Here is a 23,856-nt window from a genome sequence, read left to right on the forward strand (position 1 = left end):
GTGCCAGTAGTTTTTCTCTCTGTGACCAGAGTTATACTCATTCTGGGTCCTCAAGCTGAGTTTCTCTAGGTCCCCAACAAATCACCAAGTTCTCTGTTCCCTTCTCAATCCCATCTTTCATCCTGTCTTGTGTATTGTAAAATAAAATTCATGTTTCTTGTTCTCTATAGCTTATTCTCTTTCCTTAGCACATGGGGAGTCAAAGCCTGTGCTGCTAGTTTTAGAGATGAACATACTTCCTATTGTCATCTCATGGTTACGAGAATCTCTCTTCTCCCTCTGATGTCAAGTCTCTGTGTCCTGCATTCTTGGGCCTTCACTTCTCTGCCTGTTCACCATCCCTCCATCCTTTCCTAGTCAGCTGTACTTAAGTGAGTGTTTCCAAATGTCAGTGATGACAGTGGCTCTTATTTCATCCTAAATGGTCCTCCAAGATAGGTACTCTATTCTCCCTTTCTGCTGCTGAGAAAACTGAGGTTTAGAGAGGTAATTAATTTGCCTAAAATCACACAGCTGGTGGCAGAGAAGATCTGAATCAAAGCCAGAGCAAGAACCCTATCCTGCTTAGGCTTCAACTTTGCAGAACTCCTAAAGCCATGTCTTTGGTACCAGGACCTCCTCAGGCTCTTGGTTTGTGTTTGCATGAAGACAGTGTCTGATAGAACCTCACAGTGGACAGAAGCTCAAAAATGGCCAAGACATTCAGAATTTGGTTTGTTCTGTGTTTTCAAAGTAGCTTACTGGCCTCAGTTGAAAGGCCAGAATTTGATGCTCTTCCTGTGGATCTAGAACACCTTCAAAAATACTGTAGCCAGGAGATAGTGACCTGCTAATTTCCAGGCATAATATTATGTGGGAACTAATTGTGAACGAGAAATATGGCAATGCTGTATCAGCCTAAGGAAATTCAGTTATAAGTGAGATGTTACCTGGACATATTACTGCCTATTTTTACTTGCTCCTAGAACAATATTTGTTTTTAAGAGACAGGGTCTCACTCTGTCACCCAGGCTGGAGTACAGTGGCACAATCATAGCTCAGTGCAGCCTTGAACTCCTGGGCTCAAGGGATCCTCATGCCTCAGCCTCGTGGGTAGCTGAGACTACAGGCGTGCACCACCACACCCACCTAATTTTTAAGTATTTTTGTAGAGATGAGGTCTCCCTATATTGCTCAGGCTGGTCTCGAATTCCTGGCTTCAAGCATAGGTTAATGTTTTTTATTTGGTTGTTGCTATTTATTAAATGTAGGCAAGGTTAATCATACTACACTGGCTGTTCTGTTGATTTTCAAAACCTGTTCTGTAGAGGTATCTGGATTTTCCACACCGAGTAAATGTCATCTCCATCAGCTTTCATTAGCACTTCATGTGTTTTCATGGTAGCATTTATTTCATTATTTTGTTTATGTGTGTGTCTTCCGTCTTCTCTGAGCGGCTGGCTCCCTTCTTTCCTCTACCCTACCCTCAGCTCCAAGCCCAGAGTTAAGAAAAGAGAGTGTGCCCGTTTTGTCATTGCAGCTGGAAAAGTCCCTGTGCTCATTGTTACCAACAGATTGCCTGTCCACTGCTCCAGTAGAGACATTTGGGGACAGGCACTGCCCCCAGGCTCTTCCTAGAACATGGGCTTATGTTAGAATCCCTGTGCTGCTGCTCGCTAGGGAAGTAGCCTGGAGCAAGATACTGAACCTCTCGGTTTCATTTCCTCATTTTTAGTACTTTTGCCACGAAAGAGTGGTGTGTGGAATGATGAAATCATAAGGCCTAACACGGTTCCTGGCACAAAGTGTACTGCTCAACAAGTATTTGTCCTCCCTCCTTTCTCCTGTCATGACTTTAGGGGCTGGCATAATTCCTGGAACCTTGTGGTTTCAAAAGGTGATGGAGGAAGGCAAGAACGTTGGTTCAGTGACTGTGTATTTCCTTCCAAAAATTAACTGGACTTTTCCCTCAAGCCCTACTCTCAACAGTTAAATTCTTTGTCATTATATCTGAAATGCGTTCCCATAAGAATATTCAGACAAATTTAGCCTCTCTGGTGCTTAAACAGCGTTATTTAGTCTGACAGTGGCCAAATAAAAACAAACATTGTGCTTCTTGTTTCAATTCTAGGTTTTTTTTAACATTCACATGTATCATATTTTCTATTTGGTCCAAGATCATTGATGATGGAGGTATGAATGAAAATGTATTGACATCTGTGAATTATGGTTTATGAGAATTTTTTTAAAAACTTTGTCTTGGACAGATTTTGGCAAGGTCTTTCTCATTTATGTTAACACTTAAAATAATTAAAATTACATAAAAAATTTAAGATCTAATCCAAATCCTACCTTTCTTCCTTTCTATTTTGACAATTTCTTGTCATTTATAAACAGTGTATTTTGCATAGCAAAAGACTTTGAGTTCTAATGTTGTTCTTAATGGACTGTAATTATTTAATAGTTAGCTTAAATACAGTGCAACTTAAATAGGCTTTTTCTACAGTTATTATAATGGCTGCATTTGAAAAAGTGTGCTTTGGCATAGTAGAAACTGCCAGATGCAATGCCATTTGATCTTAAAAGGTCACGGGAAAAGGGACATTTAAATTAAGTCATAAATTACAATTGAAGAACAATATTTTGATGTGTGAGACCAGAGATGTCAGAGCAGGGAGATGTAATTCATGGGTTCATTATAAAACAGAGGTGCCTGACAGCTGAGCCATGCCAAAAGGAAAATTTATTTGCAACATCACGCAGACAGAAAATGGTAGCTAAGATGAGAAGGCAGAGTAGAAACTTGAAACCTTGTGGTAATACGCAGAGTTTATGCTAATAAGACTGCCGAGATCCGAAGATGTTTAATGACTGCTGTAATATTAATGAGGTGTTCGGACATGTGCACATTTTCAATCTTATTTAAATTAAGACCTTGTCCTTGCTCTATAAAATAACATACTTTATAACCAGGCATTAAGGTGGATTCTCTCACCTCTCTGTCCAACATACAGATTTGCTGAAATTTCAGAATTGTTTAGGCAGGAGAATTAAAGCTTGAAACAAGATTTCTATCTATGGCAGCTTTGAGGAAGGATATAATTTAATGTTTATAGCAATTCATGAGAAGTTCAATCATGAGTTAATTAAACTGTAGGCAGTCATTAAGTATTATTTATTCTTTCGAGAAGCTTGCCAGTAAAGCACTTATATATATATTAAATTATAGAAAGTAATAAGGAGGGAATGATTTGTCAGGCAGAGTAGAGTAGCAGATTTAACTTGGGTAATTATGCAGAAATGTATTTTTTTCTTGTGGCATGATCCTTTCTTTCTGCTAATCAGAAAGAAGTCAGAGGCTGTAATAAGACAATTGCAGATATGGATTGACTACCAGCGTCATCGGCTCTGTTGAACCTCTAGTTGTTTTGTAGGAGCCATGTATCTAAAATATTACTCTCCATGATGGGACCACTACACAGTTTATAGCTATTTACATTTCAGAGTATCTTGACACGTTTCATTTCATTTAATGCTTTCCATTATTCTGCTATGCAGCTGAGGGCTGGTGGTGTTATACCCATTTGACAGATGCCTCAACGCAGCTGGTTTGGGACAAAGCTGGAACAAGAATCTGTCACCTGCCTCAAATCCTATGCTGTTTTTGCTAGGCTTCACAAGGCACTGACTATTTGACAATTTATGTAGAAGGGGCTGCTGAGCACCTGAAGTCCTTGCGAGCTTTTTGTATAGCTGGCTTACTATGTCCAATTACTTAGGGCTCAGTGTCTTTGGGTCTGAGTGATTCAGTGTAGTGGTTACTGTTGTTACAGTGGAACCACCAAGCGTTGATTATTCAGAAGCTGCTATTGTTTTGAGCACCAAAATCCCCTACCAACTCCACTTTACATAGTTCACACGTGTCTGTCTTTGTACACCGCTGTGTCTCCATTGCTAGCACAGTAACTGGCACAAGGAGTTGGTCGGTTACTCTTTGTTGAATGAATGGAAGGCAAAGAAAATGTGGTGTGAGCAGCCTGCCTCTGAGCCTGGCACTTCCCATTGGATGGCATGGGCACCAGGATTTCTGCTGCAGAAGGTGCGTTGGAAGAAGGCTAAACACCTAACCTAACAGGGGAAGAGTTCACATTTGCTCTTTCACAATGAACAAACAAAAAATGAAGGAAAGAACACGAAGGAAAGAACACATCTCTGAGGATTCTGTGGAGCAAGCCCAGGCAAAAGGACAAATTGCTGGAAAACGGCAAAACATAGGTCTGTGATGGAATGACTTGAATGGCTAGTGGATTGGTGAAGAATCACTGTTCTGTTATCAAATTCCCCAGCCATAAATCCAAGATCTTGCTTGACCCGTAGTTTAGGGAAGACAGGTTTTGTTTGTGTAGAAGTGTAGTCAAGCAGTTTAGTGATGCAGAAAAGAGGCAGACAGATTTACAAGTGAACGTTTCCTTGGTCATTGGATTGGAAAAAAAAAAACCAGAAACAAAACCACCACACACCTGTGGTGATGAATTTGAAAGTGGTTTCTGCTTAAGTGACATGCTGCTGTAGTGGTGGGCCGGGTGACAGAGATGGCATAAGACCTAAGTGCTTCTGCCATTGGTAGCTTTTGGAGATGAAAACTGATTTGAGTAAAGAATCTTGGTACCTGCTTTTTGCAGTAGTTCCAAAATGTGTAATTCTCTGCCTTCTACATTAAAATTGCATTTCATTCCAGATTTTACCAGCCTGGCTTGGCTGCAAAATGGACAGAAAGGTTTAATTATCTTGCTTTAATTGCTTTTCTATGGCTACAAAGTGAGGCTCTAAGACATTTGAGAGTTTTTTTCCTTCATCTTCATTGCAGTTTCTTTGAACAGCCTTATTAACAGCTAGGGAAATGGTAGGAAGTCTTATTCACATTGAAAGACCTTTTACCTTAGCAGTGTTAGAAAGCCTGCATTGAATTTCCTGATATTTCTGTGTGGTTGTGATCTGCGTGGTTGTATTTAAAATTTGAAACCTACATAATGTTTTTTACAAGATGAAATTATTTCATTCCTTCAGAGCTTGATGCCATATTAGAGGGGAATGTTTTTCATAATAATTTTTAGAGATTTAAGATAGCCAGGAATTTGGTAGGCTTACCAGCTCTTATTTACATGAGGAATACACTTGAAATATCCATTTTAGCTCCTGCTCGAATATTATTTTGGCCACCATCTGAAGAAAGTCTTCATAATCATCCAAACAAACAAACAAACCCCTTTTAAGACGGGCTTATTTGATCATGATGCATTAAGCAAAGAAGGTAGACCCCAACCTTTTAGGACCCTAAAGTTTGGACGTGACATGTAGATAGATGTGTCACACTGGAACGGCACGTTTATTCTGATTCTCAGGCTGTGCACTACTCTTAGTCAGAAGTTTCTGATGTCTGTTGTCTTTGTTGTTCAGAGCTGCATCCATCCTGGCACTCAGAAGAGTACCTGACACAGCTGAGCACTCAATAAATTCGTGTTGCAGGAATGAAGGATGCCCTGAACTCCAGTAGTTTCCCCGAAGTGCTATAAAGATGATCTTCCCTGTTCCAGAACTATGTGGGCCATAACAACTTCTGTTATATTAAAGTGTATCTTTAATAAAACATAATCAAAGTATTTCTTTAACGATGTAAGTAAAGCTCTCTCTGAGAATATTCTCAGACAAGATTCCTAGTAGGTAGAGAGGAAGGTGCCCCTTTAGAAAGATGCCCTTTGGTCCCCAGGAGGAGGGCATGCCAGAACAGCCACTTGACCCAGCCTTGTCCTAGCCCCTATGAGATACTGATGACAGCATGACAATGTTCTGCCTTCATCCATTCAAGAAGTATTTCACGACTTTTGGTAAATAATTCCACACTCTTTACTTTTCATATGTTTCTTTGTATTGGGGTGGGAGGGGTAGGCACTAAATATTTATTGGGTTTACATCATGGAACGATCAGGAATAGGAATATTTTAAGAGGCCAGGCAGACAGTAGATCAAATGAAAGGAGGGAATTACCCATTATTTAGAGAACAGAATAGAAGAAGCTCTAGTTACCACATAAATTGTAACAGCTTCTTCAGGGGAAAGTACAATCCGAAATTAACTTTTATAAAAGAAGGAAGAATACTGAGGTATTTTTAGGGGAAATGCCTCTTTCTCAGTTAAACACCTCGCTAGAAATGTGGCTGAGAGGTACGTGCAGGCAGTAGCCCTCCTCTCGGACAAGCTCACCAGCCACAATTCACTCAGCCAGTTAGTGGAAGCATTTCTTCCATCTATAGTTTACAGCTCTCCTTGGTTCCTTGGTTCACCAGAAGGCAGGAATGTCATAGGGATTAATGAGATGTGATTTAAACATGCACTCAGCAGTTTGCTTTTAGAGTGGGCCTTATGTTCTTATGCGTGATTTCCTACTACTGGGCACATAAGATTGAAAAATTAAAAAATTTTCCTGTGTACTGTACCAAAGTTTTAATCAAATTTCATAAAGTATTGACATGGGTAATTATGCAAAACATAAGTGGTTTTTGTTTATAGTTTAAAAAAAATTTTTCTGTCTCTGAAAAGACTACTTACTGTCTAATCTAGAAGATTGACAAAAGTCGAGATGAGACTACTTCCTTTTTTTCTTTCCTTTTTTAAAGAAGTAGCTAATATATTTGTAATATTATCCTCACAATAGCCTTAAAAGGTCAATGTTATTATTATACCCATTTTTAAAGATGTAGAAATTGAGGCACGACAACGGTAAATAACTTGCTCAAGGTCACATACCTAGTAAGTAATAGAGCTAGAATTTGAATCCGTGCATTCTGGCTCCGAAGTCCATAGTTTTTCAAACTTTTCTTATAATTAATTATTCCATAAACTATAATGACCTCATAAAATGTTAATTTTGCCATGAGCCTTTTATTAGAAATTCATAATTTGATCAGCTTGATTCGATTTCAGATTATCACTAAAATGTGTGCTTTTTCAATTGAATAGGCATTTGATTTTTTCCTTTTATTCAGTTTTAATTCATGTTAAGCTGTCATTATAAATTCTCATTATATTATAGAACTTAGCAAAATATATATTTGTTTGGATATAAGGCAAAGTATGAAAATCTAACTTTATTGTAAATCCTTTTATACCTCTGAAAGGATGCTAGATTGAATAGTTTTCAAACATTTGCAAATTATGGTAACATTTTACAAAGTCTAACGATGAATGCCATAAAAGTAAATGTTAATATTTATTCACTATTACCACCACTCCAAAGTGAGACCCAGCATTGATCATTGTTGTAGATATTTTGTTTTGTTTTAAGATAGTGGACTTACAGAAGACATACAGCCTGGAATTCCCAGTCTTGATTTAAAATAAATTACTGTCCTCTAAAGAGGAAGAATGCTCTGGAAATTTAAATTTTTAATACTTTCCATTTTGCTGAGAGAGCTATGAAAATGGATATGTTTGATACCCCTTTCAACAGTAGTTAGATAGTTCAAAGAGAGACTTGTGTATGTTTCCAACATTCATTCATTCATTCATTTCCAGTATTTATTGCCACTTACTGTGTGCCCAGCCCTGGGGCTACGGCAGTTGCTAGGAAGGCAATCTGCGTGTCCTTCTCATGAGTCTTCTAGTAGAGGAATCTTGTGATTCCATAGCTCTTTGCCTAAACCCAGGCAACCAGCAGCCGACTTGATCATGTCATCTTCTATGTGTTGTATCCCCACATGTCCCCACCAGTTTGTGAGTTTCCTAGAAATAAGGACTGTGATTTATTAAGGCTTGTGCTTTAACTTGTCCTGGGTATTCAGCAAATGCTGGCAGATTGTCGAAATAAGGGGATGAAGCACAGTGAAAAGATCAGATTGTCTCCTCCGTAAGGGCAGCGATTCCTCTGCCTGTTGCTCACTGCTGTATCCCAGGGTCTGATACATTCATTGCCTGGAACATGCTAGGCACTCAGTCATCGCAGGCTGAATGAGTTTGAATACACAGAGATTTAGACTTTGACTGCGTCTACCTAGGGACAATCGTTGAAGGCATTTATTTATTTATTCTTTATTAATTTAGCAAGTGTTTTTAGAGTATCACCTTATGCTATGGACGTGTTAGGCACCGGAGATACAAGTCTTAGCCAAAATCAGTTCTTTTGTCAGGAGACTAGCTATATAAAGGAAAAGCAGATTTCCAGTGAGAATTTTGAGTGACAAGTAACAGTTTGGAGAAGTAGAGAGAGCAAGATTATCTTTTTACCTGCTATTTCTCTACCATCTATAAGTTGGGACTCAGGAACTAAGAGAAGTGGTTGGGGTCATAGAAGCCACAGCAGGAGTGTCTTGGCAAGGGAAGAAGGAGTCGGTGGTATCAGGCAGTGCACTGGGTTGAAAAGATACAGGGTGAGAAAAGTTGATTGGCTTTAACATGAGAGAAATTGGGTCCTACCGGGAATTGTATGTGTAGATAAATTAGAATCTTCATTTGTAAGTACTGAAAATTAGCATACTATTACATAATTATTTTCTTTGAAAAGCTCTTATAGTTCAGGCACTTTAAATGTTTTTTAGTGAAATTACTATAGTTGAAAAACTTCAGAAATGCTAAAAGGAAAGAACATAATCTAGTATGCCTTTAGGCCGCTTTGGGGAAAAGGGGACAAGAGTGGGTATCCTGCTGGCTGTGTTAGTCCTGGCTCCACCACTTACTGGCTCAGTGTGGTGAGTACCTTTACTTAATCTTTCTGTGCCTCAGTTTCCTCATCTGTAAAATGGGGTGACAATAGTTCCTATCCCATAAGATTAGATGAGAAAATACTTTCATCACAGTGTCAGGTGAGATAACGAGTGCATGGAATGTGCTGAGCACTCTGCCAGGCCAAATGTTCACTAGGTGTATGCTTTGTTGTTAATCCTATTCCTATCGTTGCCAAAGTGTTCTCTGCCTTTCTGTCTCCCTCTCCCAGAACACCTAGAACTTAGGGGATGGTTCCAAAAGATTACCATGCTGACTAAAATGATTGTGAGTCTGTATGTCCCTTTCTTGATTTTGTCTATTAGAGCAGTGGTCCCCAACCTTTTTGGCACCAGGGACTGGTACCTGTCTGTGGCCCAGGGGTTGGGGATTGCACTGTTAGAGACAGTAAATGCAGGGCTTGCCTTTTGTTGATTCATTTCCAGTTCTGTTGTTTGGTGCAGTTAATTAACTAAAATTGTTGTTGTTTTAGCTACATGAAAGTGGTTATGATGCTGGCAAAGCCCTGCAGCGCCTGGTGAAGAAGCCTGTGCCCAAGCTGATCGAGAAGTGCTGGACCGAGGATGAAGTGGTGAGCATGAACCTGCGTTTGCCTCGTGTTCTGGGTCATTGGGGCGTTTGCTTCTTGGTGTGTGACCTCCCTGCTACTCAGGGAAAGGAGCTCATTCAGAAGATTCAGTTATGCGGAGAGTCTGTCCATGGCATCCGTTAGTCAAAAGGCAAGAGCCTTTCTTTAAGCCTCATAATTGTACAGAAAGACTTGATTTTAGTAAGATAAGATTCCGTAGATGATGGGAAAGATTTGCCCACATTTCATGGAAAGACAGAAGAAATCGATAGTTATTCCTTAAAAAAGTGAATTTGAATTTATTTTTGATGCAAGCTAGCTTGTGGTACCTCCCTGTTTAAAGATGCAGGCATGTTAAAATCAGTTGATACATAACCTAGAGTAGGGTTGGTGACTTGTAGGACCCCTAACCTACTGAAGGACATTAATTAAAAGAAGCATAGTCTTGCTTGAGTAAATACAGTGGGTTATACATGTTGATTCAATTGTTGTGGCCCATTGAAGGATGTGGGGAGAGAGAAATGTGCCCACAAATACAGACTTGCAAACCCATAGATTCCCATCCAGCAGACGGAGTTCTCATGAAGCTACATCCCCATCTTGTGACTTGTAAAAGGTATTGCTATAAAAGACTTAACAGATTTCTTGTGCTTGTGCAAATACAGTTTTCAGTACAAATGTTACCGCTTGACACTTGCCCTTCAAGTGGAATGAAATTTAGATGAAGGCTGGCACTGAGACACATACTGATTGCAAGTTCCTCACCTGCGTGTTGAGAAAGTGTTTAGGAATTGTATGTGCTTTCTTGATCCTGCTCTCTTTCATTTATTCATTATTATTTATTGAGTGCTCATTGTGTGCCTAGTTCTGTGCTAGACAGGCTGTATCAAGAAGAACACAAGGTCCCTCCTTAAGAGTCTTATGTTCTGAGGGGAAACCATAATAAATCAGTATGTGTCAAGTGGTGGTAGAGCACTGAGGAAAAATAGAGTTGGGTAATGAGGATGGGGAATCGCCCGGGTGAGAGCACTGTCTTATGTAAGAGGGACCAGGAAAAAATCCTGGTAACTGACATTTAGGTGAGACCTTAGCTAAGTGAGGAGGGGAGCCTTTTGGATATCAGAGAGAAGAGAATTCTGGGCCCAAAGGTGACAGCATGCTTGGCGTGTTCAAGAAATAGGCAAGAATATACCTGCAGCTCAGCAAGAAGAGGAGTAGTAGGAGAGGTGGGTGGTGGGTTTGGGGGAGGAGGGTGTGTCCCAGAGGGAACACAGGTCAGGGCCTTGCAATTTGCTCTGCACAGAGCAGCTTCTGAGCAGAGGAGTGATTGGCTCTGGAGGTGGGGCTCACTCTGGCTGTTGAGTCCAGTGGCCTGCGGGGGCTCCTGTCAGAGTCCAGGCTGGGGCTGGTGACTGAGTAGTGCGGGAGCGGCGTGGTGGAGAGAAGTGCTGAGATCTGAGATGTACGTGGAAGGTAGAGCAGAGACTTTGTTCCTAGAGTAGCTCTGGCTCCAGGTGGGCAAGGTTGAGAGGAATGAGGACGAAACTGGGAGGCAGCAAAGATAAACTGAAATGGCCCTCGAGGGGTTGGTAATAGAGTGCTGTCTAATAGTCCCTCAAGACTTTAAATGTTATCAGATTTATGATGATGTTAGTGTAGCTGTTTTAAATACAAAAAAATTAAAATCTTACATGATGAGTAAAGAGGTGGAAATATCTTAAACATACTTTAATGTTCAGACAATGGCCCAAATAATGACGATATTCGGTCGTTTTGAGAAGTCATGTTGACATTGTTTTTCAGTATAAACATACTTATGCGCAGAGATAAGAGATTTGATTAAGATTTTAAAATTCTACAAAGAGCCTTTGTGGAAGAAGGACATAAGGAGATGAAACGTATGTATCATGTGACCGTTTAACCACTCTTTCCAAGATTTCTTTCACTCTTCTTGGCCTGGCATAGCACAATCTATAGGTCCGTGTCAGTATGCGTCGTACTCTCCGGCAGTTCTTGAGCATCTCCCTTCTGTCCCCATGTCGTTTTGGCGTCTTCTCTCCTCTCTGCCTCTTCTCAGTGTTCCCCCACAGACCCTCTTCTTACTCCTGCCTCCAGCTCCTTTCCAGCCATGACTCTCCTCCCTCCCTTCCTTCCTTTCTCCCATGACCTTTCATTCCCTCTAGAATTTTAAAAATATACAGCACCAAGTCCTCTTTTCCTGCTTAAAAGAAAGCTGATTTCGTTTTCCTACAGCACTTCCTTATATTGGGCAAGAAGTTGACTGTGTCCCCACTGCAGCTGCTCAGGGATTTTTAGCAGTGAGATGGGAAGAGGGGTGGGTCAGGGGGGTCTTACCCATCAGAAAGAGCCTGGCTTTATTTTGAAAAACAAAACATGACTCCAGAGTGGTGAATATTTTGAGTATAGGATAATGATCCTTAACTGCATAAATCCATGTCAGTTTGGGCTCGTTTTTATCATGTTTGCTTCTTGTTTTGAGAAATGTTTTGGCAGTCATCCAGCCCTTACAGAGCCTAGGGATCAAATGGTTCCCTTATTTGTAGGAAGCGAAGCTTCACTTTCTGAAACCTCAACAGTGAGTAAGAGGGAGTGATTGAATAATTGAGAGATTGAAGGAAGCTTTTGATGAATGCATCCAAATCACATCTTTGAATAGATTTATGTGGCAACAAGGCAGTCCCCTCTTCACCTGAGCCTGGCTGTAGCTATGAAAAAACATCTGTGTTCATATGGACCCCTCATGTTGAATTTACCACATTTTCTCACTTCAGGAATCACAGGAATAAGCAAAACAAATGTGTCCCAGCTAAACTAAGTACATGGGCCTACCTCCCTTTCTTTCCCCTCCCAGTTTTCTGTATCCTTGGAACATTCTATAATAGTTATTTTTAAACTTTGTTAACTTTAACGGTTATTTCTCTTTACATTTATACAAATACTTGGAAGCAGCTGCCCCTGTGAGAAGGCTGGTGGAATAAGCACCTGAGGGCCTGAATCCCCTGTGCAGTGAACAGGCTGGGCCCAGGTACCTCCTGACCCTGGCAGGCCCCTGCTCTGTGAAGAAACTAACCTCTGTCATGCCAGTCTGGACCCTGACCGGTCTCCATGGCTTAGCTCAGTTCCTCTGTCCATCCCACGGCCATTGCTCCCTCTTCTGAACTGCATCTCCTGTTTGCATCTTTTGCTGGCAGTTAATCCTTTGCCTCCTCATGCTAATTTTTGTGCTATAACTGCCAACTGTTTGTTCTCCAAAGTCTTTATTTCTGAGTTGATTGCCCTCCTGGTTTATAAACTTACTAAGGATGAGGACTTATTAATGATGAAGATAATGTCTCTCCCTAGGAGGGGCTTAAACATTGGTGACTCTTTGTTCAAGGTTATCGTTTTAAAAAATTCTTCACTATAATTAAGATCATCTTTAATCCAGCATTTTAAAACTTGTAATAATAATTAAGAATTAACATCAAAGAGAAAAACTTCTACATATATCCAAAGCTGATCTTAAAAGTTTCATTTTTGGAAAAAGCTCCCAAATTTTTCATCATCATCATCCTATCACCCAACCTCTTTTTCTTAGGCCTTTAGATAATCATTAATTCTGGAGATCTTAGACCTCAGATTATACAGTAGGAAGCCTTCCATCTCACACTTTCTCTCAGTACTTCCCCTGACAGTTTGTGTGTACATAGATGTGGTGTTTCTAATTGAAGTTGCTTTGGGGCTGAGATACTTTAAATCTTCTTGAACTGAAGCCAAATTTATGCCAATTTCTGTCAAATTCTGTACTAGATCCTGCAAATGAATTCTGCTTCCGGGAAGTGACTGTCAGAAACACCTTAGCAGGTAGCTCATGGCATATTTTTCAGGCCAAATAAACTGGGTCAAACCAGAGAAACATTCTGGAAGAAATGCTAGGCCAATTCATAAAGCTTATTAAATACTGTGGTGTGGGCAAAGATGGAACCAAAGCAATGGCTGGAGGCTCCCTATGAGAGTTGTATGGATGGTTAAACAAGTTCATGTACATCGTGCTAAAAGTACTGTTCCTTTCAGGAAGTCATCTAAATTAATAGAATTTAGGAATAGAAAGCACAGGAAATACAGTTTAGAACTTTAAAGAAAAAAGCCCCCAAATTGAAACCCTAGATTATTAGGTTTTTAATTAAACATGATGAATACATTCAAATATAACACAAAGGCCCCAGGCTGAACTGCACCTAATCGAAACAGATTAAGTCACCCTTCCATGCTTGGATAGTTACTAATTCTGTTTATTTATGCATGCGAGCTGAAGGTAGCATTTGCTGCTGCTGTGTTGTTGCTTATTGCACTGGGATTCCGTTGCTGCTTGATGCTGTGCTCTCAATTAGCATTCAGCTGTTGATTATGGAAATACTGAGGATGCTAATTGAATTCTTTTTAAAATTCAAGGCTTGCATTTTCCTTGTAGAGTTTGGCCTGACTTGCAAGGTTGTAAGATTGGGTGCTCCACTGAGCTGTGCATTTCAACCTTTGCTTTCTATCCATTTGGCTGTATTTGGTTTTTGAAATTATTTTCATGTTGAATTAGCTTTCAGCAAAAATCCAGTTGTTGCACAAGGTGCAAGAAGGTTTTATTGCTTGTGATATTACTGCAAGGTGTTTCCATTTCATCTTGGGTAGCGGTAGCTTTTATCCTGAAATACGCCCCCCATTAAATATTTTATACCAACTTTGATGTAATACATTGAGGTCAACAACCTAGATACAACTAAGCTCTGAAATTTTTATCCAAAGATGGTTAATCCATGGTGGTGATAAACCTTAATTGGCCATGTACATGGATCTATTTACAAGTCCATAAATTTTAAAACATCTAAACCTTCCTTCAGTGTAAAGCTCAGTGTATCATAAGTAGAAATGAAAATTCTTCTTTTAAAATTTACATGAAGTGGCGAAGTAATTTTCTAAATTTGTAATCCAGTGGACCTGTGCAGCTGATCAAGGAATTACACAGCATACACACAGCTATTTGCATGGTCTTTCCCCAGCAGCATCTTCAGATGCCTTTGTTATGCCCTTTTTGGAATGTCTGCTTGAGAAAACATCATTTTCATTGTTCACTCTTTTCAAGCCAGGCATCTGGGTGTGCCAGAAGACAGAGCTGCTTAGTGGGGCAAAAATACAATGAATTTTATTTACTATTTGTGTGGCAGCTGAAGAAAATAGAATTCACAGTAAAATCCAAGTTAAAGTCCTATACCAGCAGGAGGTTGCAGAGGTGAAAGCAGAGCACTGGGGATAATGACAAAAGGGAGAGAGGCTGTCACAGCCTGCAGTTACCATCACGTGGGTTTAAAGTAGTCATAATCCTGGTGTTTTATTTTGAAATTTTACATCAGCAATGTAGGGGAGGGCTTAATTATATTTAGGAATGGTAAAATTTTGAGAGTTGTTGACCATCCTATGTAGTCATTTAAGAAATGTTGGTGATAGGAGAATCCTGTAGGTCATCTAGTATGAACCCATTCCCTTCTTTTTAGAATTTTATGCAAATTTTCTCTGTTGTTAGAACAACATTATAAAAACATTAAAGGGGATTTAAAACCTCACCACTAACACATCATCTCACAGTTTGCTTACTGGGTTCTTGCTCTCTCCTGTCTTTGTTTATGTACATGCATGGTTTTGTGTCATTTTCAATTTATGTGTGTGCACAGATTTGCATGTCATAACATTGAAATTCTCACTTTCTAAAAGACTTTAACATGAAAAATTTTACAGTTCACTTGGAAACTTCACTATTAACCCAAAATATAGACATGGTTTATTTAGTGCATCACATAATAGATAGATACTTAGTAAATTTTAAATTGAACCAAAGTAGATTTTTCTCTCTACTAACTGCCCTTCCTCCAATTTCAAACTAAATTGATACTGTTTCTTATGAACAACTAAATTGATAGATATGGGAATAGGAAAAATAAGGGAAATGTAGATATATTACTTACACATATGTAATATACATATTACTTCATGTTATGTATTCTTTTTATAACCCATGGTAAAAATTAGCCCTTGATATTAAAAAAGAAAAATCTAGATTCAAGTGAGATTTGCCTAATGTTTTAAGTTTTAATAAAATTGGACTATTTTTCCTATGGTTAGCTCCCATTAGCCTTTGAACCAAACCGTTGTTTAAAGAAGTTAGTAGTGTAGATAGACTGGAGTTGATTGTCAAGTCCTTTCGGAAATGAGAGTGAATTAAAAATCAATTGTATGTGCAGAAAAGTTGATGTAAGGCAATCAATTCTGTCAGTTAGTTTGCAGAAAGATTCTACTGTTTAACGAGCTATAAAGAGAAATGTATTTTTAAAATCCTTTAGTAAATGAGGTAGGATAAGCATTAGAAGGAAAGAGATATTTCAAAAATTTATTTCACCATTTCATGTCTTTAGAAGTTACCTCTGGGTTAAATGTGCAACTTCAACTGTGACCTCGCCTGTCATATACATGGCTTTATTACTTTCCAGGCTTACTCTTTATGCTGTTGTCTGAGAAGTTGGTATGCTCTGACTTCTCTTTCTTTTTAAACAAGATCGTTCTCTTTCTCATTTTTGTTAACCAGTGTGTTTTTTAAGTTCGTCATCCCCAGCCCCATTTTTAGATCAAAAAATAAAAAAGTCAACAATACCTTGTGCGTTTCTTTAGGGCTCCATGTGTATGCATGTGTGTTTATGCATGTGTTGTGTTTAGGCGTTGGGACTGTGTAAAACAGAACTTAGATGTGGGAATCTCACATTGAATACAACTGTACCCTAAATTATTCCTTGCTGCTAGGATAATCTTTTAAAATCAGAGAGTACTTTTTATGGGACATTTTTCATTTTTCCTTGGGGGAGAGTAAGGGGGGAGTAATCTTCAACTTGAAAGATTAATAAATACTAGAGCAGTGGGTTCTGGAAACCATGTTTTCCATCTCGTTTTCAAGGACATGTAAAAAAATGGAGATAGCATACACTTTGGCTACTCGATCATCTTTCTCTGTTCATTTAAAAAATGAGAACAAAACACAAGGGGGCTTGAGAGATTGCATTTATTCTCCTGTAGACAGAGTGGTTATTGTATAAATGATGAGGGTGGAAAACATTTTTTCTTCTCCAGTTTCTTAGCAACAGAACTGGAGTCAATTTTAATGTGTATGCTTGGAACATTCTATGTATAGTGGCATTGGAGACTTACATTTTCACAGGTGAGACATATTAGACTGGAAACTGGAATTGAGGGTTTGGGGAAGGAAATAGGAAGTAAAAAATGGGAACCCTACCATGCAAGGAAGTAACTCATTTAAAGCTGTCTCCTCTCTCCTAGCATACTTCTGTCTTTAAATCTACAGTCATGCTGGGTTTGGTAGCTCATGCCTGTAGTCCCAGCTACTTGGGGGGCTGAGATGGGAGGTTCGCTTGAGACCTGGAGTTTGAAGCTGCAGTGAGCTATGATTGTGCCACTGCACTGCAGCCAACAGAGTGACACCCTATCTCCTTAAAAAAATAAAAAGGGCCAGGCGTGACGGCTCACACCTGTAATGCTAATATTTTGGGAGGCCAAGGCAGGAGGATCCCTTGAGACCCGGAGTTCAAGACCAGCCTGGGCAACATAGTGAGACCCCTGCCTCTACAGAAAAATTTAAAAATTAGCCAGGCATACTGGGTGGCATATGCCTGTAGTCCCAGCTACACCGGAAGCTGAGCCAGTAGGATCGTTTGAGCTCAGGAGTTTGAGGCTGCAGTAAGCTATGATCATACCATTGCACTTTAGCCTGGGGGACTGAGGGAGACTCTGTCTCTTTAAAAACCAAAACACCCAAAACGCTGAAGTCTTTTTTAGATAGAGGTAGCAACGATCTTGGTAGCTCCCTAATTGCTGCTTCACTAGGGTGCCAGCCTCCAGCCTATTTTTTTTAAATCTTCCCTTGTAGTGTTTTGATAGTTATTCTTCTTCCCCTAACACCCTGCGTGCTGCTGACACTTACACCTGATGTTTTAGCACTTGCTTTAAGATATTTTTCTAAAGTATCCTTGTGTGGGTGAATTTTAATGTGTTTTCCACATTTATAAAGCAAAGTATTGAGGTATTAGGAAGAAAAACATGTTTGGTAGTCATAAGGGGAGAAAGAGAGTCCCTGAAATTGACCTCGCCAACTTGCTGTGGAGACTCAAGTCTGTCTCTGTGGGTCTACATTCCTTTTGTTCCGTGTCGGTTTGGCAGGTGGCAAGCCTGCCAGCTTTCTGTGATTCTCGACCCTGTGTGAACATGAAGATAGGATGACCCCTTCGTGTTTATCAGGGTACACATTCAGTTCTGATTTTAGAATACTAGTTGAAATTCATTCATTCATTCCACAAATATTTACAGAACACCAACACTCTGCCAGGCACTATTTGATATGCTGGTGATATAGCAGTGAACAAAACAGAAAAAAATCCGTGTCGTCATGGAGCTGACATTGTAGCAGGGAAAATAGATTAAAACAAGGTCACTAGGAGACATATACAATGTCTTAGCTAAGTGCTAAAGATGAAAAACATAGGGAAAGTGATATGAAATATGGGATAATGGGGTCAAACTTTTACTTAAGGTAACCTCAGAAGATCACTTTTGAATAAAGACCTAAAAAAAATTGAGGAAGCTAGCATTGTGAATATATAGGGGAAGAGTGTTCTGGGCCAAGGAACAGTAAATGCAAAAGCCCTGAGGCGGAAGCTTGCCTGGTAGTGAGTTCAAGGAATAGCACCAGTGCCCAAGTGTGGCTGGAGCAGAGAAGCAGATGAGGTCAGAAGGCTGTGGGGATCTTAGACCAGCGTGTTCATACCTGATTTGTACCTCACAGTTAAGTTATTGGTACTGAATTAATGAGGAAGTTTTGAGGGCTGTTCTGTTTTCTCCTTCCAGAGCATCTTCCATAACAATGTTTTCATGGTTCAGTCATGTAGGATTCTGAGTCATGCATTCCTCTGACTTCTGCAGCAGCTCATTGTGTCAAGATTGAAGCATTTCGGATTTATAACTGGTTTAGACAATGTTTACTACATGTGTTTACTGTGAGTTCAACATTTGTCAGAAGAGCTGTTTTTCCTGAGTAGGCAGCAAGAAAAATACCTAGAAAGAAAAGGCTACCTCCTGTACCTCTGTCTTAAGAGCAGTAGTGACTCGTGTCATTAGACATTTTCTAACAAATTTTAATTCAAGAAGTGACGACTGTGAACTACTTAAGACTGTAGATGTCATACTCTGAATTATACCACCTAGTAGAAAGAGAAAGTGTTTTCAGAAATCTTATTTTCTTGGACCAAATATCCTGGCTTTGTGACTCAACTCAGGGAAGAGGCCCTCTAATACTGCTGTTTGACAGAGTAGGCCAGCTTGCATTGTCAACTGGCATTTGTTTGTCTAGGCTTATGGTGATTATTCTTAATGTCTAGAGGATTAATGCTGAGTGCACTAGTCAGAGTGCTGGACCAAGTTTAATGTTCTCTAGTGTTTTGTTCTTCTTTCCCCAATGACCTCGTTTTCATGAGAGGCTAGGATGTTCATGAGGTCCTTTAGAATGAGGAGTGACCCTTTACTGATGAAGGCCTGGAAGTTGTCCAGTTGTCAGGTCTCTTTTGAAGATTTGCAGATACATACTTGTGTTGTGTGGGGCTCTATCCCACTGGATTGTGATGCCATGTTCATTTGGGTGCCTCCTCCACACTAGACTGGGAAGTCTTGAGGGCAGGGATTGTAGTTTAATTCTTTTTGTATCTCCAGAACCTAGCTCAGCACCTGAGCAGGGTTGGTAATCAGAGAATGTCATTCGATAGGGTTGAATAGAAGAGAAACCTCAAAATCACATCAGTGGAGTGGCCCAGTTGGGTGAGCTCCTAAGTTGCCAGCATCTAGGGAAGTTGCTTCTTTGACCAGCATAGAGCCAGGTCATGCTCTAAGCACCAGCAGAATTAACTGGATATTCCCCTATTCTTTTTGTCTTAGTAGCTTCCTTTGGAAGGAGCACCTTACCCCTTCCAGTTGTCTGTGGCTTTATTTTCTAGATTCTAGTGGAAAAGCTGATTCTTTGCCTGATACTTTTTAACATGTGTGGTCGAGATGTTCCACTATGAGAGAACGAATGATGGAGAGAGAAGGCAGGCGTTCCATAGGTAGCCTGCGTTAATCCTGCTCTTCTGATTAACACACCCTTCCCGTACACCCCAGTACTTTCTTCGTTTGCTGATCTTTTTCCTAAGGCCGCCTGTTGTCTTGGGCAGTCTTTTCGTGACTGTGATATGTGGGTAACAGATCTTTTCTCTCAAGTTTCCTGGAAACCTCTGGTGTGCTCCCCATATTTTATCACTTTTAGAATGTTTTCTTCCCTTGCAAAGGGCTTATCCCATGTAGTTAATCTCAGCAATGGGAAATAGAAGACTGTTAAATAAATATACCAAAGAACTATTAGGGAGCGGGCAGGGAAAGTCGCAAGTAAAAAAAAAAAAAAGAACTAAAAAGTAGGAGAATGGACCAGAATGACTGGAATTACACCATGCTGCCTAAGGGTGAAAAGTCTCCCAGCCTGTTTTTTTAAGGTATACTCTGACATTCTGGATCATTTTACTAACTATTTAAGAATCATGCTCCCAAGAACACTAGAAAGATGCTATTCTGAAAATGGGAGAATGCCCAGGGCACCCTGAACTACAGCTTTGTCACCATTGTCCAGTGTCCCTCCTGGCTCTGCTGTCTGAGGGCGTCGGTTTCACTGTGGGGAAGGCACATTTACCTTCTTAAGAGGATGAGTCATGCTGTTCTCTCTCCCATTTGGAGGACTTATTGTTGAGTGGGTGGGGGGACACAGCAAGAAGAAGCCTTGTGGTTTGTGGAAAGAAGACCAGCTGGAGAGTCAGAAGGCCTGGCTGTCAGTCCTCAGCTGGCAGCCAGCGCTGTGACTGCAGAGCCTTCCCACCTCCCTTCTTGGATCTTAGATTTTTAATCTAAGAAATGATAAGCAAAGGAGAAGGAAGGGAGAGGAGAAGGTCTTTGCAGTCGCTGGTGGCTGGCAGGTGTGTTTGGACTAGAGCCGGCCTGGGTCTACTGTCTATCCCATCCTTTTACTTGCCAGGTAGAACATTGGCTAGATGTTGTATCATAAGCTGATGTGGTCATTCCTGTTTAAGAAATTTGAAAACACACATGTACATGCACTCACACACACAGGGTCCTTTTGTTACTAAAAATTCTTTAGATCTCTTGGCAACCGATTTATAAGTTTTGATTATAAATTTATTTTTCTAATATTTCCCATCAGCATTAATAAAACTAAATCTTTTAGGCTGCAGAGATGCATGTTAATGAGTATTGCTGGCTGTATTGGAGTGGAAGGGAAGGATGCCCCATCACCAGTGGCTGTGCTCTATGTTACTTCAGTCCTTTGTCTTCCTCTTAACAGCTCTGAGTCTTCTCTGGGAGACACCACTTAAAACTAAAATCTGTGGCAGTGTCACACTTTCGCTAATAAGCTGCTTTCTAAACATGTACATTCAGCCTAAATATTAGTCATTTTCTTTTTCCATCTAGGGCTTCATTAATTAGGGTAACAGAGCTAAGTAAGCTTGATTATCCATTTTTCAAAGAGAATTTTAGAAAATGAATTTAACAAGGTCTCGATAAGTGTAGGTTTGGGGAACCAGTTGAACCTGGACCCAGAACGCATCTAGCATTAATCTAAAAAATAGCTTTGCCTATAGAGAGCACTGGGTTCCTGGTCTGTGGTAACTGTTCCTGTATTGGGACTCTTGATTTCATCAGGCAAAGCTGTTTCAAATTCTCAAAGCAGCTTTTTTTTTTTTTTTTTTAATTTCAGCATATTATGGGGGTACAGATGTTTAGGTTACATATGTTGCCCTTGCTCTCCCTTCCCCCCGAAGTCTGAGCTTCAAGCGTGTCCATCCCCCGGATGGGGCGCAGCGCACTCTTTGTGTATGCATATATCCATCCCCTCCTCCCCCCTCCCCCCTGCCTGACGTCTAATAAATATTATACTTATATGTGCACTTATGTGTTGATCAGTTAATACCAATTTGATGGTGAGTACATGTGGTGCTTGTTTTTCCATTCTTGGGATACTTCACTTAGTAGAATGTGTTCCAGCTCTTTCCAGGAGAATACAAGAGGTGCTATATCACCATTGTTTCTTAAAGCTGAATAGTACTCCATGGTATACATATACCACATTTTATTAATCCACTCATGTATTGATGGACACTTGGGTTGTTTCCACATCTTTGCAATTGTGAATTGTGCTGCTATAAACATTCGGGTGCAGGTGTCTGTTTCATAGAGCGACTTTTGTTCTTTTGGGTGGATGCCCAGTAATGATTGCTGGATCAAATGGTAGCTCTACTTGTATCTCTTTAAGATATCTCCATATTGCTTTCCACAGAGGTTGCACTAGTTTGCAGTCCCACCAGCAGTGTAGGAGTGTTCCTATCTCTCCGCATCCACGCCAACATTTATTGTTTTGGGACTTTTTGATAAAGGCCAGTCTCACTGGAGATAAGTGATATCTCATTATGGTTTTGATTTGCATTTCCCTGATGATTAGAGATGTTGAGCATTTTTTCATATGTTTGTTGGCCATTATTCTGTCTTCTTTTGAAAAGTTTCTGTTCATGTCCTTTGCCCACTTTTCGATAGGGTTGTTTGATTTTTTCTTGTTGATTTTCCTGAATTCTAAGTAGATTCTGGTTATCAGCCCTTTATCGAATTTGTAACATGCAAAAATTTTCTCCCATTCTGTAGTTGTCTGTTTGCTCTTGTGACAATTTCTTTGGCTGTGCAGAAGCTTTTTAATTTGGTCAGGTCCCATTTATTTATTTTGGTTGTTGCTGTGATTGCCTTTGGAGTCTTCTTCATAAATTCTTTGCCTAGGCCAATGTCTAGAAGAGTATTTCCAACATCTTCCTCTAGAATTCTAATAGTTTCACTCCTTAGGTTTAAATCTGTTACCCAGCGTGAGCTGATTTTTGTGAGAAGTGTAAGGTGTGGATCCTGATTCAGTCTTCTACATGTGGCTATCCAGTTTTCCCAGCACGATTTATTGAATAAGGATTCTTTTCCCCAGTGTATGTTTTTGTCTGCCCAAAGCAGCTTAAAGAGTGGGATAGACTGTGGATTTGGGGGATCTTCCCATTTAGTCCAGTCCATGGAAATGAAAGTCTCCAATCCTTTAGCAATAACAAAACCTAGAAAATTACTTTCAGATCATCCCTTGAGGCAGCTCAACTTCTTTGTCAGCTTTATAGTTGCTTTGCAAGTTTATGACCCCAGAGCATCCTGACCTTGATAGCTTGTCTCCGTCGTTGAACTCTCTGACTTCATAATCAGCTCACATTCCCTCTCTGTCTCTCTCTCTCTCTGTCTCTCTCTCTCTAAAATCCTTGCCAAACATTCCAAAGATCCACTTAGATTTCTCTTGCTTTTAGGTCATACTTTGAGATGCATAATCTGGTTGCTTACACATTAAAGGAGTCAGTAAGCATTAATTACATCATATTACTTTCTACCGGTTAAAAAGTCATTTCAGGCACTCAAGCCTTATGAGGATGTACCTATGTAGGGGTGCACTCTTCTGAGCCTTGGTTCTCTTTACAAAAGAGGTGGTGGATTCTTGAAGTTGAAAACCAAACATTTTTGTCTGGGTCTAGATAATAAACTTTAGATTTGTCTTTTAAAAATTATACATAAAGAGAGAAAGAGAAGAAGGACTTTATTTTTCACTTTTTACTGTATTTAATTCCACTGCGGTTCCATACCTACTCTGTGCAGGACTCTGCTGGATGCTTGTGAAACCCCTTTATCTACTGCTCACTGTCATAATTCTTCCTCTAGTTGAATCTTCTGTTCCCATCATTGTTAGTTTGTTCTTCTGTTGTTTAAGTGACATTTTTTCTATTTGGCTTAGTTTTTTGGAAACAAGATTAAAAAGACATTATTGATTTCCCCTGTACAAAAGGAAAGGAACACATCACTGACTTAAGACAAATAAACTGCATGTGTTCTTTCTCTGCTAAGATCTCTGTGGGAATCACCACTAACCTTGATAATTGCTCGGCAGTGTGGCAGATGACGAGCTATCCCACTGTGGCATCCTTGACTGATTTGGCAATAGGTATAAATGGGTGCTTGATTTGGACATTGTCGCCACAGACAGCCTAGAGAGAACACACAATTGAAAAGTTTTTTTGAGTGCCTCTTCTGCTCCGGATGGTGTGCTAGAGTCAACAGGGCTGCAGAGGGTAGACAGCTGCTCTCTGCTCTTGGACAGGAAGATCGGAAGGGTGCTGTGGAAGAGGTGTTATTTGAGAAGAACCTTGAGGGATGGGTAGGATTTCACCAGGCAGAGTTGACAAAGGTTACTGAAAGAACAAAGGCATAAAAGAATGTGGGTGGTTGGTTAATAATGGGTTGCCCAGTTTGAATGAAACTTATGGGTGGGAGAA

General features: G+C 40.1%; 1 protein-coding gene across 1 annotated transcript in view; it reads left to right on the forward strand.

Moving 5' to 3' along the window:
- Positions 1–23,856, forward strand: part of RERE (arginine-glutamic acid dipeptide (RE) repeats) — a 461,041-nt gene that overhangs the window by 345,380 nt on the left and 91,805 nt on the right. The window contains exon 11 of the mRNA XM_012662585.1: positions 9,227–9,325. Coding sequence (XP_012518039.1) covers positions 9,227–9,325 — 99 coding nt within the window. The remainder of the gene's footprint in view (positions 1–9,226; positions 9,326–23,856) is intronic.

Source organism: Propithecus coquereli, unplaced genomic scaffold (assembly GCF_000956105.1).
Source record: "Propithecus coquereli isolate 6110/MARCELLA unplaced genomic scaffold, Pcoq_1.0 Scaffold77, whole genome shotgun sequence".
Classification (NCBI taxonomy): Eukaryota; Metazoa; Chordata; class Mammalia; order Primates; family Indriidae; genus Propithecus; species Propithecus coquereli.